Source organism: Callithrix jacchus, chromosome 5 (assembly GCF_049354715.1).
Source record: "Callithrix jacchus isolate 240 chromosome 5, calJac240_pri, whole genome shotgun sequence".
NCBI classification, from domain to species: Eukaryota; Metazoa; Chordata; class Mammalia; order Primates; family Cebidae; genus Callithrix; species Callithrix jacchus.
In genome coordinates this window covers 111,152,522-111,166,611 of record NC_133506.1, presented here as the reverse complement: position 1 = coordinate 111,166,611, position 14,090 = coordinate 111,152,522, and the positions used below count along the sequence as shown (strand labels likewise).

The 14,090-nt window shown below is 34.2% G+C and overlaps 1 protein-coding gene across 5 annotated transcripts in view; it reads left to right on the top strand.

Moving 5' to 3' along the window:
- STXBP4 (syntaxin binding protein 4) overlaps nt 1–14,090 on the top strand; it is a 259,468-nt gene that overhangs the window by 75,985 nt on the left and 169,393 nt on the right. For all 5 annotated transcript variants that reach the window (XR_013535859.1, XM_035301150.3, XM_008997349.5 and 2 more), the window contains one exon: nt 1,579–1,644. Coding sequence is in view for 4 of the 5 variants with exons in the window: in XM_035301150.3 (XP_035157041.3) it covers nt 1,579–1,644 (66 nt within the window). In the remaining variant the exon portion in view is untranslated. The remainder of the gene's footprint in view (nt 1–1,578; nt 1,645–14,090) is intronic.

Here is a 14,090-nt window from a genome sequence, read left to right as displayed (position 1 = left end):
GGTAATGTTTTTATTTTCAGTTTTTCTGCTTGTATTATATAGTCACAAAAAAAGCAGAGGTTGTTAAATGACATTCATAAAGTATGTAAACGGTGTCTCATCACTTTTTATTATCCTGTAACATGTCTTATTTTTCATGTCTGATATGAAGTACAAAAAAAGTGAAACTAAGATAATTTTATATCTTTTTATTTTGCAAGAATGATTTTTAAAAGTGCTGTGGGCTTTATTTAAGGAAGCCTTTCTGCAACATTCACATTGCTACTGCTTTGCAAAGGTGAATGGAAAATGGATATATTTTCCATTAACAGATACAAAAAAACTAGGGCACAAAGAGTGAAGGTGACTTGCCAGGACATTAAATCACAGGAGTCAGCCGTCTCTTGGCTCCTGGTCTGTGGCATATTCATTAAATTGCTATATTATATTCATCTTCATATACCTTCATTTCACCTCTTAGACAAGAATAAACTGAAATATACCAGAAAGGATATTGCCTCTTGTAAACATTGCAATATTGCTATGAATCTTTACCACTCAGTTTAATGTTCTAGCAGTTCCTCTGTTCAGGTTTATATTTAATGCCTCTTAAATCACTCTTAGTATTTCTATTTTGACCAACAAAATGTGGATTTATTTAAGATATACTTAACAAAATTGGACATTACAATGCTTGACTTAATTTCAAATCCAAGGATATTTTTATATGCATCATATTAATCTTCATAACTATTATTTATATTTTGGTTACATGAGTCATATCTTCCTTTTCATGTATAAGATAACTTAATAAAATTACCTTGGTTTCATAATTTAAATTTCATTTATAATTTAATTTTATTCCAAGAATAAGCTAAAATTAAATTACAAAACTGAGAGGTGAGCCAGCCTCATCATATGCCCTCTTTAGTATGGTCAAAGACCTTTAATTCTAATTTGTAATAATTATGCTCTTCAATTTGGTATCTCTTTGGCAATGATAGCTTAACCAAAATTCAGTTAATATTTACACACTTGTATTCTTTTTTTTGAGACAGAGTTTCACTCTTGTTGCCCAGGCTGGAGTGCAATGGCGTAATCTCGGTTCACTGCAATCTCCGCCTCCCAGGTTCAAGGGATTCTCATGTCTCAGCCTCCCAAGTAACTGGGATTACAGGCATTTGCCACCATATCCAGCTAATTTTGTATTTTTAGTAGAGATGAGGGTTCTCCATTTTAGTCAGGCTGGTCTCAAATTCCCTACCTCAGGTGATCCTCCCGCCTCTGCTTCCCAAAGTGCTGGGATTAAAGACATGAGCCACCATGCCCGGCCTTGTATTCTTAACTGGTTTCTGTTTAAGCTTATCTTTTGACATTTTGCAAAATTAAGGTAATAAAAAAGTATATTTATATCACAATGTACTGTAAATAATTACTTTTAAATGCCCCATGTAAAGCCTGAAAAATGGCTAGGAGCAACATTCTCAGATTGTACCAATTTAATATTTGGGGAATATAAGCTTTGAAAAAAGGGACTGAAAAGTCATACTTGTTGATACTTTCATAACAAGTTGTTAATTTGATGGTTTTTCAATATAGGAAAAATTATTGCAATCAGATAAGCAAAGGAAACAATTGACAGAGGAGCTCTATAATGTGAAACAAGTAAGTATATGTATTGTGTAAATGTGTGCTCGTGTGAGTGTAGGTGTGTATATGTGTGAATATGAGGTAAAATTATAAAGCAGTGATTCTTTATAATATCCCAGAGCTTCCTGATACAAATTATATAATACAAAATAGCATAGATCTTAAAAGCAATCACTTTTGGAGGCTATACCTGTGCTAACGTCTTCCTACTATTGCTCAAAAAAATGTTAAAACCTCTTTGAAATTGTTTTGAAAACAAGATATCCAGAGGCCAAAATAACCAATCTCCTTACTTTTCTATTATTTTTCTCTTTTTTTTCATTTCCCCTCTTTTCCTTTTCTTTTTTCTTTGTTACTTGTACTTTATTTTACTAAAGAACAAAAAGTCTTGAAGTTCTTCTATCAGTTTGCTGAGAATGATGGTTTCCAGTTTCATCCATGTCCCTGCAAAGGACATGAACTAATCTTCTTTTATGGCTGCATAGTATTCCATGGTGTATATGTGCCACATTTTGTTTATCCAGTCTATCATTTATGTGCATTTGGGTTAGTCCCAAGTCTTTGCTATTGTGAACAATGCTACGATAAACATACGTGTGCATGTGTCTAGGGGAGGAATAGCAGGGGGTGGAGGGATTGGGGAGGGATAGCATTAGGAGAAATACCTAATGTAGATGACAGGGTGATGGATGCAGCATACCGCTACCATAGCACATGTATACCTATGTAACAAACCTGCACAATCAGCACATGTACCCCAGAACTTAAAGTGTAATAAATAAATAAGCCTTTAAGGCAAGAGTATTTTTAACATTTATTTGTTAGTAATAAAAAGCAAATATTTATTTCACTTTGCATTATTGTTCAAAGAATTTGAAATAGCTTACTATAAAACAAATATGTGACAATATCATAAAATGAAAACCCAAATGACAAATAAAATATAAACAGGAGAACATTGTTAGAGATCAGCAGTGATCACCTGACTTTGAATCTCCCTCACATGCTCCCCCTAGAAAACATAAAAATCAACAAAGAAATCAAATAGAACCATATAGGACTCATGTTTTCAATATGACTGTGACAGAACACACCACAGTCTTTAAAGTACATATAAATAAAGTAAGCAAAGTAGTAATTCCAACAAAACTCCTGCAGCTTGCCTGTACTGAAACCTGGGATAGAGAGAACAGAGAAGGCAAGGCTTGAAAGACTCTGAAATAGAGAGAAACAATGAATTAGATGAAGAACAAACAAAATCACCCCCAGAAAGAGAAAGTGTAACAATAAATGCTAGAATACTAAACATAGGTTAGCACTTGGTGGTTCTTAGTACTAGCTACAAAATAAAAATAAAAATAAAAAGATTTCAAGGTATGGATGCAATCAGAAATGGCAGCCTTGAAGAACCATTGCTTCTGGGGAAGAATCAGATAAATAGAGAATGGATAGAATTCCTTGGAGACTAGGCAATGACGGGAAAGAAGGAAATAGGAGAAAATTAAAGATCTTACAGAAATGAAATCGGAACACAACTTACTCATCTACCCACCCTACCCTATCACCATCAACAATAAGATCCATAAAAGAAACTGCACAGAAGAGGGTGCTCTTGAACTAAGAACTCTTTCTATGAAATAAAAAAGATTAGAACAAAAAGTCTGTCTCCATCATTATAAAACAACTGAAAAAAATTAGATGGTATCTATGAAAGCTTTCCTCCTAATGAAAAGTTTCCCAAACAATTTAACCACAAAGCTTGAGAAAACTATAACGTTACACTCCACGCTCAAGGGGATATCCTCAAATAAGCATTTGGGGCTAAGAAAAAGACACTTCAAATCCGAAACTTAAAAAATAATAATAGTAGATATTGACCAAAATAACAACAACAACTCAGGAAAAAGTGAAATGAGAGTTGATAAAACTTAGGAAAGAAGGAAGAGACAAAATCGTATCAGTAAGGAAAACTAAATTACAAATTGCCCCAAGAAGAATATAATCAAGTGAAAAGACAATGAAGAAAACAAGATAAACAACTAGTAAAGTGAAAATGAAATCAAGATGTAAAAGCCAATAAAAATAATTGAACGGCACTAATCCTTAGAACTATAATCCAAGAAAACTTTCTAGAATTAAAGTAAGACCTGAATCTAATATCAGGTACAGGGGAAATCTGACCGGAAAGATTAGCTCTAGAATACATTCTAGTAAAATTATTAGACTTTAAGGATAGAGGGGGGAAAATGCACAGTGCTTCCAAGTAAAAAAGATCAAGTAACTTACGAAGGCAATAGAATTAGACTAGCATCAGGTTTCTCAAAACAACATGCAAAGTAAGGCAATAGTGGAACAACATTTTCAAGACACTAAAGGAAAGAAAGAAAGTATACAAAAATGTTGTATACAGCCAACCTAACTTTAAAATATCAAGGCCATAGAAAACAGTTTGGACTATACCAGTACTAAGGGAATACTACACACGTGGTATTCCTGAAAACCCTCACATAGGATGAGTTTTATCCAACTAAAAAATGACTGAAATAACTTTGGAAAATGTTTCCAAACAGTGAGAACTTAATTTATTTTATTGCACAGGTGAGACTAAAATAAGTCAGTGCATGGATGAAAGAATAATATGTCAATATTACATGTGTGAACAAAAGTCAAAAGATGAAAAGAATTTTAATGGGAGAAAAAGAAAAAAGAAGAAAACAGAATACATCATTTTGTTACATAAGCAAAGAGTAACCATCAACAAATATTGCGTAAAACTGATACCAGGTAAAAAAAAATAGAGGAAATAGCAAACACTTAAAAAGTAATAATGCAAAGGTAACCCAGAGAATGAAAATCCAAACCTTTATAAATGCCAAAAAGAATTGTTTAAGTAAAAAGGATACACAAAATAAATAAAAATGCAGTAAATACACACCATAATTTCATCATAAGACAATTTGATAGAGCGACCAAACATAACGGTTATCTTAATTTACATGATTAAGATCAACTCACCTATTTTTAAAAAAGTTTTTCAAGAAATATAGTTTGCCGAAACTGACCAGAGTAAAGATAGAAAGTCTAAAAGGCCGTTCTCTGTAGAAGAGAGAAAGTAAGTTATCAAGAATCTATGCTAGATAAAAAGGCCAGACAAGGCCGGGCGCGGTGGCTCAAGCCTGTAATCCCAGCACTTTGGGAGGCCGAGACGGGTGGATCACGAGGTCGAGAGATAGAGACCATCCCGGTCAACATGGTGAAACCCCGTCTCTACTAAAAATACAAAAAATTAGCTGGGCATGGTGGCGTGTGCCTGTAATCCCAGCTACTCGGGAGGCTGATGCAGGAGAATTGCTTGAACCCAGGAGGCGGAGGTTGCTGTGAGCGCGGTGAGCCGAGATCGCGCCATTGCACTCCAGCCTGGATAACAAGAGCGAAACTCCGTCTCAAAAAAAAAAAAAAAAAAAAAGACCAGACAAGATGGTTTTATGGAGAAATTTGACCAAATCTTCAACAGTTAGTCTCAAAACTATATAAATTGCTTCAGAGTGTAAAAAATGAAAGAAAATTTTCAAATTATTTTCATGAAGCAAGTATAGTGTTGATGTATAAACTTAATAAAAATAACACAAAAAAAGATATAGTTAGACCAGAAATAAAATTAGAGGCATGTGACTTGGAGAAGAAAAGATAAAACTATTTCTTTTTGCAGATGATATAGTAGTAATCTGGCGTACCCTAGAGAGATAAAAGTAAATCGGTAAGTTGATAAGCAAGATATAAAATTAATATGCAAAACTAAATTGCATGCAAATACACAAATAACCAATTAGAAGTTTTAATAGTTGAAGAGAAATTAAAATTATATAGATAAATAGGCAAAAAACCTGAACAGATAATGCACAAAAAAAGCTATAAAAATGTTACTTAAACAAAGGAAGATACTCAATCTCTTTCTCTCATAATAAAAGAAATGCCAGTTAAATCTATACTGTCGTAGAACTTCTAGTCTCTAAGAAATGATGGAATAAAACTCTGACAGAGGACATCCCCCAGTAAAAACACAACTCCAGAACCTAAACATTTAACAATAAGCAACTGCTAAAGGAATTGGATAATGAACATCATCAGACAAATTGCTCCTCCTGGAAAAGAAGCAGAATATTAACATGTACCTAGAAGTAAGAAGTAAAAATTGCATGAAACGGTATTCTTCTTTTTTTGGATTCCTGCTCTGTCACCCAGGCTGGAGTGCAGGGGCACGATCTCAGCTCACTGCAACCTTCACCTCCTGGTTCAAGCAATTCTCCTGCCTTGGCCTCCTGAGTAGCTGGGATTACAGGTGCACACCACCATGCCCAGCTAACTTTTGTATTTTTATTAGAGATGTGGTTTCGTCATGTTGGTCAGGCTAGTCTCCAACTCCTTACCTCAGGTGATCTGCCTGCCTCAGCCTCCCAAAGTGCTGAGATTTACAGCTGTAAGACTCTGCACCGGGCCTGAAAGGGTATTCTTAGAGAGGTGTCACTTCTTTCTGTATCTTTTATGAACAAGGAAAATTACAAATATACTTACTTATTTTTGTAAAAGAAATCAAAGGAGGGATAAACTACAACATGAAATTGATTACCTACAACATGGGTAGACATGCATGTTAGGGTACAGGAAAGAGTGACACCTCTCTAAGAATACCTTTTCATGTAATATTTACTTTTGTGTACATATTAGTATTCTACTCATTCAAAAAATATATTAAAAATTAAGATGGAAAGGGGAAAATAAACCTAAAACTGCAAGCATACTGAAGCAAATGAATCTAGTTGTATTTCAAATGAATACCATAGTTATAGCAAAGAAAAAAAAATGATAGAACCAATTCAAATAACTGTTGAACACAGTATTTGTGTTCAGTGTTTTGTCAGGATGGGATTGAGTTGGGAAAGAATTTCATAGAAGTTCTAACCCTTTTCTTTTGATATGTCTTTTTGTTCTGTTTTGTTGTTTTAGTAGTGGAGCAAAGCAGTTCTGAAATAATTTTAGATGCTTTATAGATCTGAGCAAATGTGTTCATTATTATTAAGAAGCAGAATCTCAATGAAAAAGAAAAGGCAAAATAGAATGAATGAAGTCAAGAAAGGACCCGGAGCTGGTGTGGTTGTATGCATCTGTAGTTCCAGCTCCTTAGGAGGCTGAAGTGGGAGGATGGCTTTAAGCCAGGAGGTTCAGGCTACAGTGTGCTATTATGGTGCCTGTGACTAGTGACTATATTCCAGACCGTGCAACGTAGTGACACCCTGTCTCTTAAAAGGAAAAAGAAAGAACGAAAGAACCCTGTGGGATGGGCTTTAATTGGATGTATCATTGTGAATACAGTATTTCTTATATATGAATGTGTATATAAACATGTGTGTGTGTATATATATATATATATATATATATATATATATATATATATGCATGTATATATATACATTTGTTCCTCAACAATGGGCTATGTCCTGATACACCCAAACCAAGTTGAAAATATCATAAGTAGAAAATGTGTTTAATACCCTACTAAGCCTATTATAAAGTCAAAAAAATCACTAAGTCAAATGATTGTAAGTCAGGGACCATCTGTATATGTATATCTTCCCTAGTTCTATCAACTTAAAGGGCTAAGAAAGAAGATACCCTAATAGCAATGAGCACATTACTATATCTAAGTGTCCAGATACCATTCCCCACTAAAAGGAACCCATGCTACTCAGAGAAATGACTGATTTCAGAAACGAGGAAGGATAAGTAAAATATAAGCCTGGAATATCTTATTATGCCAGAAAATAAGGACATGCTCAAAATGACAGGGGCATATCACAAGGAACTAGCTTGAAGGGGTTCCACTGGCCAAACATGGACAAACTTGAGTACCAAAATAATTTAGTACAGATGTGTATTGCAGAATATAGAAGAAATAGTAATTCATTAGTCTATACCATTAGTAAATAGATTAATTAATAGGGAGAAAAGAGTAGTTTTGCTCATAGTAGGATGCTGAATACTGACTGGTAATTTCAGAGAAGCTGCTAGATTTGGAAATCAGCATTTTACATCAATTTTAGTACAGACTTGATCAGGCACAAATCATTCAATGCTAAATTTAGGGGAAAGTTTTGATGAAGAGCAGGGTATTTACTTATTTGCATGGTTTTAAAGTATCTCTTTATAAACTGCTTATTAATTGCAAGGGGATAAAATAGCAATTATACAGTGGAGAAATCAGAAATCACCTTGACTGGTGCTAAAAGTTGATGTCACTAATGAAGAACATATGGGCATCCTGTGGCTCCAAATATGATGCCAAAAAAATTGCTACATCACCTATGTAGTTTTCTGGCCGAGAATGTATAACCTGAATCTTACCATGAAGATGTCAGGCAAGCTCAAAATGAAATAAAGTTTTGTTTTAAAAAAAACAGACATGTGTGAGGGGTTTGTTGGGGGGGGCGGTTTTATTCTTTAGAAATGTCAGTGCTGTTTTCTTAGAAGAAAAAGTAATGAAAGTTTACAGATTAAAAAACGCTAAAGACACAAGAAAAATAAATACAGCATCTGACTCCAGACTGGATCCTCTACCAGAATGGGAAAAATGCTGTAAAGGACATTATTGGGTCAGTTGACAAAATTGGAATACAGATGGTAGATTAAAGCATTGAATTAATGTTAAAATTCCTAAATTTGTTAACTGTACTGTGGTTATATAAAAGAATATCCTTGTTCTTAGAAAATATGTGATTATATAAGAGAATATCCTTATTCATAGGAAATATTGGAGTTTTTAGAAATAAAAGATGCTGATGTATATAATTTACCTTCAAATGATTAAAAAAGTGTGTGCATATTTATATATACATGTGTGTTATTTATACACATATATATGTAATTATATGTATATATAAATATTACATATATGAATATATATATGGGAGAGATTGAGAACATGCAAAATCTCAGCAACAACCACTTACTATCAGTGGCTTACAAGAGTCTATTGTTTCTCACTCATGAACATGTTGGCAAAAGGATGAACCTGGGGAATTATGTAATTCTGGGCAAAGGATATGAGGATATTCTTTATACTATTCTTTCAGCTCAACTGAATATTTGAAATTATTTCAAAGGAAAGTTTTGTTTTAAGTCCTCTATTGTGGGGTCAATTTTCAGACCCACATTTATTAAATATTTTTGTACTTTGATAAGACTTTTTAGTGCTTTTCATTCTGTGTCTTTTATACCTGCATGAGTTTGTATGGCCAGATCTTTTTACATTTTAGTGTTTGCATCCTGAAAATCGACATTTACAAATCTTTCTTGTTAGTTTTCACATGTAGAATAAATTCAGGGATTTTCTTTTCTTAACTTTAAATTTTTATTTTCTCCTAAAGACTTGGAATATATAAACTTTAGAATATTAACCATGATTGATAAATATTAATTATATCAAGGGCTGATATAAGACGTGAATCTAAAGAAAAATAGCAGTTTTCTTTTTCTAGCAGTACCTACTTTTTCCACATGAGGCCCTCCTGTATTTATTTCTGTGAAAGGATTAATTTCTGTTATTAAGAAAGGTCATGTCTGCATGAATAAGTAGTCGAAGGCTAATTTGTATCAAAATTTAATAATACAAAAAAGGAAAAAATGGGATATATATGAAAAAATATATAAACAAAAGAGAGAATCTTATATGATTCACAGTGAATTGGCCAGGCACAGTGGCTCATGTCTGTAATTCCAGCACTTTGGAAGCCCAAGGCAGGTGGATCCCTTGAGGTCAGAAGTTTGCAACCAGGCTGGCCAACATGGCAAAATCCCATCTCTACTAAAAATCCAAAAAAATTAGCCAGGCATAGTAGCATATGCCTATAATCCCAGCTACTCGGGAGGCTGAGGCACAAGAATCACTTTAAGCTGGAAGGTGGAGGTTGCAGTGAGCTGAGACTACACCACTGCACTCTAGCCTGGGTACCAGAGTGAAATTCCATCTCAAAACCAAAACCAAAACAAACAAACAAACAAAAAAACAGTTAATTGGCCTAAGGGTAAGTGCAGCAGATAATGAGCTTTGGAGTTATACCATCTTGGTTTATACCCTGACCCTGTGTCTCTTGCTGGCTTTTGACTTTTGTCAAACTGCTTCATCTTTCTGGGTCTCAGTTTACTCATCTCTAAAATGGGTTTGATAATAAGATCTTCCACAATAATATTAGAGGTATTAAGATAATATACATAGATGTTAATATGTGTAGCTGTACAGCACATACCACTCAACAAATATTATTATAAATAATAGAAGAAAAAATATTAAGAGGTAAAAATGATTTGTATTAACTATTTAATAAAGAGGAGAAAAAGGTAATTTTAACTGAGGGCATAAGGTGGCCTTTCATAGATAAGGTGGCATGTGAGCTGCACCAGACACAGAAAGGGAGAGCCTTTCAGACTGAGAAAACCACATGAAAATCAAGATATAAAAGGGGAAATTTGCTTGTGTTTGGGGTCAAAAAAGACCTTTCCTATGCTAACTTCATTTCTTAATATATTTGTATCTTCCTATCCAAAAAAGTGATAATAATATCTACCTTATAAGTTTTCCATAGGACTTGAGAATTTAAGAGCCTAAACCTGTCAGGAATCTAGTTTTGAATACTAATTTTGAACATGTATTCTTCTACCAACATCATTATCAAAGACCCAGGAACAGAAGGGAAACATGGAAAGATGAAGCTGTTAGGAAATGATATTTCAGTGGGTATGTTGGGGCCTACACATATAAGCAGTTGAATACCAACCTAAGATCTTAGAGGACTGCAGTTTAAAATATTTAACAAGGAGAAGAAATGAACAACTGTCTCCACGTATAATCTGGCCCCACTCTGTCTTTCATACTTCATATCCAATTTGTTGGGCCTACTTTTTAGAAATCACAGAATTTTGCCACTTTTCACCACTTCCATTAGTGGTTTAAGCTTCTGTCAAGTCCTGCCTGTGTTACTGGTATAGCTTGCTACCAGATCACCCTGCTTTTGCCCTACCTCACTCCCATACTTTCTAATCTGAACACAGCAGCCAGAAATACTGTTTTAAAACTGTACTTAGAACTCTCCAGGACTTTCCATTTTATTCAAAGTAAGCCAAAAATGCTGCAAGTAGAAACCTCCGAGTAACTGTTAAAGCCTATGTAGTCCTGCATGACCTGCTGTCCTTTCCCCATCCCAATACTCCTTTTACCCCGAGGACCTCAGCTCTTACCACACCTCTCTCCACCCCTCTAATCATTCTCCAGCCCATCTGGTCTCTTTGCACCATTATTCTGCTAACACTGTAACCCTTATTGTGTGTGGAGGAGTTTCTTTTAGTATAACTGATTACTATCTTACATCTTAAATAATTTACTTAAATTTTGCTCTGTATCTTTGTCCCCCAACTAGAGGATAAGCTTCACGAAGACAGCTATCTTGTATTTCTTCTCTGATTTCTCTTACAACAATAGCTGGTAGAGAGTAAGTACTCAAACGTTTGGTGAATGGATGAAGGGATAAATGAAGGATATACTTTAAGATTAAACTGATAGCAAGTTGGGAAGTAACAGAAGATCAGATGAAAGGCTATTGTAATAGTCGAGAACAGCACTGTCCCTTAAAAATATAATGAAAGCCACTGATATACTGCTACTTTTTCTAATAGCCACACTTTTAAAAAAGTAAAAAGAAACAAGTAAGATTAATTTTAATATATATAATTTTAATCCCAACACTTTGGGAGGCCAAGGCAGGCATATCACTTGAGCCCAGGAGTTCCATTCCAGCCTGGGAAACATGATGAACCCCCAACTCTACAAAAAATATTAGCATAAAATTCAAGAACTATTACATATAATGAAAGCAACTCCAAATTTAGCAGTATGAAAAAAGCATACTTCAAAATGTTTTCAGTTTTTATAGCCAATTTATGTAACACTATCAATAATTAAGATCTACATATTAGCTTATAGTAGAAAATTTGTAAAATCATTATTTTTATTTATATTATGAAAAATTTCAATGTCAGTATAAATTCTTATACTTATCTAGCTTCATAAACAAATTTTCCTTTTCCTTGCATTATGTAATTTAACTCATGTACATACACTGTAATATTAATAAGAAAATGTAAATCACACTGCCATTTTCTTTTGTCTGGTTACTGAATATTAGATGCACATTCCTTTTGTTTAAGAAATCTTTAATTGGAGTTAAAAGTACAGAAAATCTTTGTAAATCTCTCTCACAGCTCAGCCAGGAAGTATTGACAAATAATATAGCATCAGAAAATGTATTGTCTTCCTTTTTTTCTTTTAACAGTTTTATAAACTACTGATGACTCATGGAATTTACATACTTATACTAAACAGTGTTAGCAACTGTATCTGCAGTGCTTTTCATAAAATCAGCTTGAGACAACTAAGCACAAATATTTTCAATATGTATCATACAGTGGAATAAAACAATAAAACAGTCTCTTTTTTGTTTGAAACTGTCAATAAATTCAAAGTTTTATTGTTGTTCTTAATTTTACTTTGAGTTCTGGGATATATGTGCAGAACACGCAGGTTTATTACATAGGTATACATGTGCCATGGTGGTTTGCTGCACCCATCAACCCATCATCTAGGTTTTAAGCCCTGCCTGCATTAGGTATTTGTCTTTATGCCCTCCTTCCCTTGCCTCCCACCCCCGACAGGCCCCAGTGTGTGATATTCCCTTCCCTATGTCCATGTGTTCTCATAGTTCAACTCTCACTTAAGAGTGAGAACATGTGGTATTTAGTTTTCTGTTCCTGTGTTAGTTTGCTGAGGATGATGGTTTCTAGCTTCATCCATGTCCCTGGAAAGGACATTAACTCATTCTTTTTTATGGTTGCATAGTATTCCATGGTGTATATGTGCCACATTTTCTTTATCCAGTCTATCACTGATGGGCATTTGGGTTGGTTTTAAGTCTTTGCTATTGTGAATAGTGCTGCAATAAACATACATGTGCATGTTTCTTTATAATAGAATGATTTATGATTTGGGGTGTATATACCCAGTAACGGGATTACCTGGTCAAATGGTATTTCTGGTTCTAGATCCTTGAGGAATGGTCACACTGTCCTCCACAATGGTTGAACTAATTTGCACTGCCATCAGTAGTGTAAAAGCATTCCTATTTCTCCATATCCTCTCCAACATCTATAGTTTCCTGACTTTTTAATGATTGCCATTCTAACTGGTATGAGTTGGTATCTAATTGTGGTTTTGATTTGTGTTTCTCTAATGACCAGTGATGATGAGCATTTTTGCATATGTTTGTTGGCCGCATAAATGTCTTCTTTTGAGAAGTGTCTGTTTGTATCCTTTGCCCACTTTTGATAGGGTTAATAAATTCAAATTTTTGATGCAATGTAGCTGGAGCACCATTTGTCATGATGAAAACTTGTTTTTTATTTTCTATCTGAAACTCTTTTTTGACAGATATAAAAGGGTTAAAAATATCTACACTGCAAGTTTGATTTTTTTTTAGGTTACAAATCAACAACATTTTATTATAAATTTGGAAGCCTTTTGAGGGAGGGCTTTGGAAGCCTTTGAGGAAGCCCTCAAGTATGAATTTGGTAGTGTCACTTGCATCTCAGCAACAGGAGAAATATCAACAATCAGGAACTTAGAAATCAAAGTGCCAGGTCTCATCCCAGACCTGTAGAATCAGAATTTACATTTAACAAGTCTTCAAGTGATTTGTTTGCACCTTGATATTTGAGAAGCACTTGTCCAGGTAATAGGCAATGGAGGATTTAACTGGGTAATGGTACCAAAATACACCAAATAGGTCTATGCTATTATGCTAATATACCAAAAAGTCTATGCAAAAGACACCATGAGGATAAAGTCAACCAGCTTTAACAGTGATAGAATGTGCAGTAATAAGCAGAGATAGTAAGCCTTTGTAATTTAGTGACTAAGAGGCTGTTATGATGCTATCAACAAAATAGGATAAATGAGATTGAGGGTAAAGATGTGTGAAATCAGAGTAGTACTTAGTGTATAATTTTCTGTTTAAGCCAAAACAATTTTGGCTTAACAACTATACACTAAGTAGCGTATATTTTCCAGTTTAAGCCAAAAGAATTACATGTATACATCTGTGTATAGAAACCCACAGGCATACATAGTGAAACACCATTCATTTTATAAGCATACACTCACCATAAAAAACAGTAGACTACCCAAATCAACCCTAAAAGTGTCCAATTTAAAAATATATTGACCATGGATACTATTCAGCTTCTCTTAAACACATAGAACGATATTATTCTGTTAAGGGGGTTTTGATGATACAGATTTATTGTTAATGAAAGAGTTCCTATGCTTTAGTGAAAATACTTTTCCATTTTTCCAAAGATTA